The sequence below is a fragment of the Nansenia antarctica genome, assembly GCF_963989245.1.
Source record: "Nansenia antarctica genome assembly, chromosome: 5".
NCBI classification, from domain to species: Eukaryota; Metazoa; Chordata; class Actinopteri; order Argentiniformes; family Microstomatidae; genus Nansenia; species Nansenia antarctica.
Window position 1 is genome coordinate 69,548,319 of NC_137690.1, and position 2,500 is coordinate 69,550,818.

The 2,500-nt window shown below is 49.1% G+C and overlaps 1 protein-coding gene across 1 annotated transcript in view; it reads right to left on the reverse strand.

Annotated features, from left to right (window-relative positions):
• nrp2a (neuropilin 2a) overlaps positions 1-2,500 on the reverse strand; it is a gene marked incomplete at both ends in the record, with an annotated part of 15,394 nt that overhangs the window by 9,178 nt on the left and 3,716 nt on the right. The window contains one exon of the mRNA XM_080531897.1: positions 175-443. Within this exon, the coding sequence (XP_080388023.1) occupies positions 175-443 (269 nt within the window). The remainder of the gene's footprint in view (positions 1-174; positions 444-2,500) is intronic.

Below are 2,500 nucleotides of genomic sequence, written 5' to 3' on the forward strand. Positions count from 1 at the left end.
TATTGACATTAGCCTGACAGAGGCTACCTCAGGGGCTAATTCAATACTCATTTCCAAATCTATAAACATCGATCGGTTTATACGTCTACACTGTTTCTCCAGTCCAGTCCTCCTTTGGAGTCCCTCTGGAACTTTGATTTGTGGTGGTGGGGGTGGGGGAGGCCCCTCGATTACCTGGAACTCCTTGGGGGAGCGGGGCAGGATGGTGCGGCCCTCCTTCCAGACGGGGCCCTGGTCGCCCCGCAGCACCCAGAGCAGGGTCTCCTCGCGGTGGGCGTCGCGGAGCAGCACCCTCAGGCTGCCCTGGGCCTCCTCGCCCCACAGCCGGTAGGAGAAGCGCAGGCACAGCGGGCCCGTGTCGGCGTCCACCACGGGGCTCAGGATCCTGGCCCTCTGCTGCTCCGTCTTGGGGCTGGCCTCCACGTACAGGTAGCTGTTCAGGTCTGATGGGGACAGACAGACGGACGCAGAGACACAACAGGACGTTAAGACGCGGGGTACACTTTTATGCAACGGTTACCACATTTATCTAGCAATATTTCACAAAAGAAAGACAAGACAAACTTTTAATTCATGTATTTTAATGGACCTATGTTTTACTGTAAGTGTATTCATCCGCTGAACAGTTGTTTATCGGTTGCTAAGCAACGGTAATAATGTCACTTCGATAACGGTGATATATAGAAACGCGGAGTAATATGAAAAGTTGTGTCAACATCTCATTTAGCCGTGCGTATATCGTGGATATCGGCACAGGTGGCACAATAGAGACAATGGACCGGATCTATCCGCTGTATAATACGTAGTAAGCGCTGCAGTGGAGGGGGGAAAAAAGGCACATACACTCACTCACTCACCCACACATACATATATATATATATACATACACACATACATACACACCCCCGCCCTCGACAACAATGGAGTTACAAATCAATGCCGCGACACGTCGACAACAGCAGATTATGGTCAGCGAAGGAGCCTTTCCACTCAGGGAGTGTTCTGGAGTGTTCTGGAACCACAAACAGCTCGGGGGAGCCGTTCCCGTTCCCCTGGTCGTGTAAACCACTTAAACAACCGCATTGTGTCAAACACATGACTGTAACTCCATTTGTTTATGGCGGAGAAAGGATGTTTAGACGGCTGGGAATCCATCGGGTGATTGTGTGTGTGTGTGGGGGGGGGGCAAATAGATCATCGTGATTTGAGCTTGAGCTTGACATGTGTGTGGTTGTAGTGTGTGCCATGTGTGTGCGTGTCGTGTGTAGGTATGTGTGTGTGTGTGTGTGTAGGTGTGTGTGTGTGTGTGTGTAGGTGTGTGTAGGTGTGTGTGTGTGTGTGTGTGTGTGTGTAGGTGTGTGTGTGTTTGTGTGTAGGTGTGTGTGTGTGTGTGTGTGTGTGTGTGTGTGTGTGTGTGTGTGTGTGTGTGTGTGGTCTGGTGAGTACATTCTTCTTTGCGCTAAATGTCCAGTCAACATCAACATTTCCTGATTAAATCACTTTGTGTTGATGCTTTGTGTGATGTATATGTTGTGTGTATGCTGGAGCAGTGTGGTGTGTGTGTGTGTGTCTGTGTACTGAGAGAGAATGTTTCACACGGTCTGGAAAGGTCTGGGATGTGCTAAACATGCAGTTAGATAGCGTTCCTTCTTAATTGCTATCTAGCTACCGACGAGATGGTAGCAAACGTGTCTGTTTTGATTCAGAGCGGGTTCCTCTGGTATTTGGTTTGGTGATCGGTGTACCAACATTCAAATAAGCATTATCGTCTTCAACTATGACAAATCATTTGAAAGCTTACAATCCGCACTTTCATCATCTGTAAAAAACAGAAAAATGACCTTGCCCTATTTGAGGACTTTTTCACTAGACCTTGTCATATATCTGATATATTTGTGTGTGTGTGTGTGTGTGTGTGTGTGTGTGTGTGTGTGTGTGTGTAGGTAGAAGGGGGTCTGGACATTTCAGTGTTCTACGTTATTGTAAGTCTTTAGAGAGAGAGAAAGAGAGTGAGAGAGAGAAAATATGTGTGTGTGTGTGTGAAAGACAACGTGTTAGCATTCAAAAATCAGCGTGTGCTGAGACTCCTCTCTGCGTGTGTGTAGACACTCTCGCCTAACCACCAGATCTGAGGGAGTCTGGGGGAGAGGGACTTCCACCACGATGACAGCCCCCCACTGCCTTCCATACGCCCAGACTCACGCGTGTGACACATCAGACAGTGTGTGTGACAGTGTATCCCTTGGCCCTTCCCAACCTCACGCTGTGTGTGTGTGTGTGTGTGTGTGTGTTTGTGTGTGGGGGGAGACCTCCCGTTCAGGCTCAGACTTAAGTCTTATTGTTTATTTGTGTGTGTGTGTGTGTGTGTGTGTGTGCGTGCGTGTGTGTGTGTGTGTGTGAGTCTGTGTGTCTTTGGAAACGGAAACGCCAGGCGTTTTATCACGGCGCTGATCTTAATGTTGTTCACAAAGGCCCCCCCCCTCTCCACACCCCGGGTGAG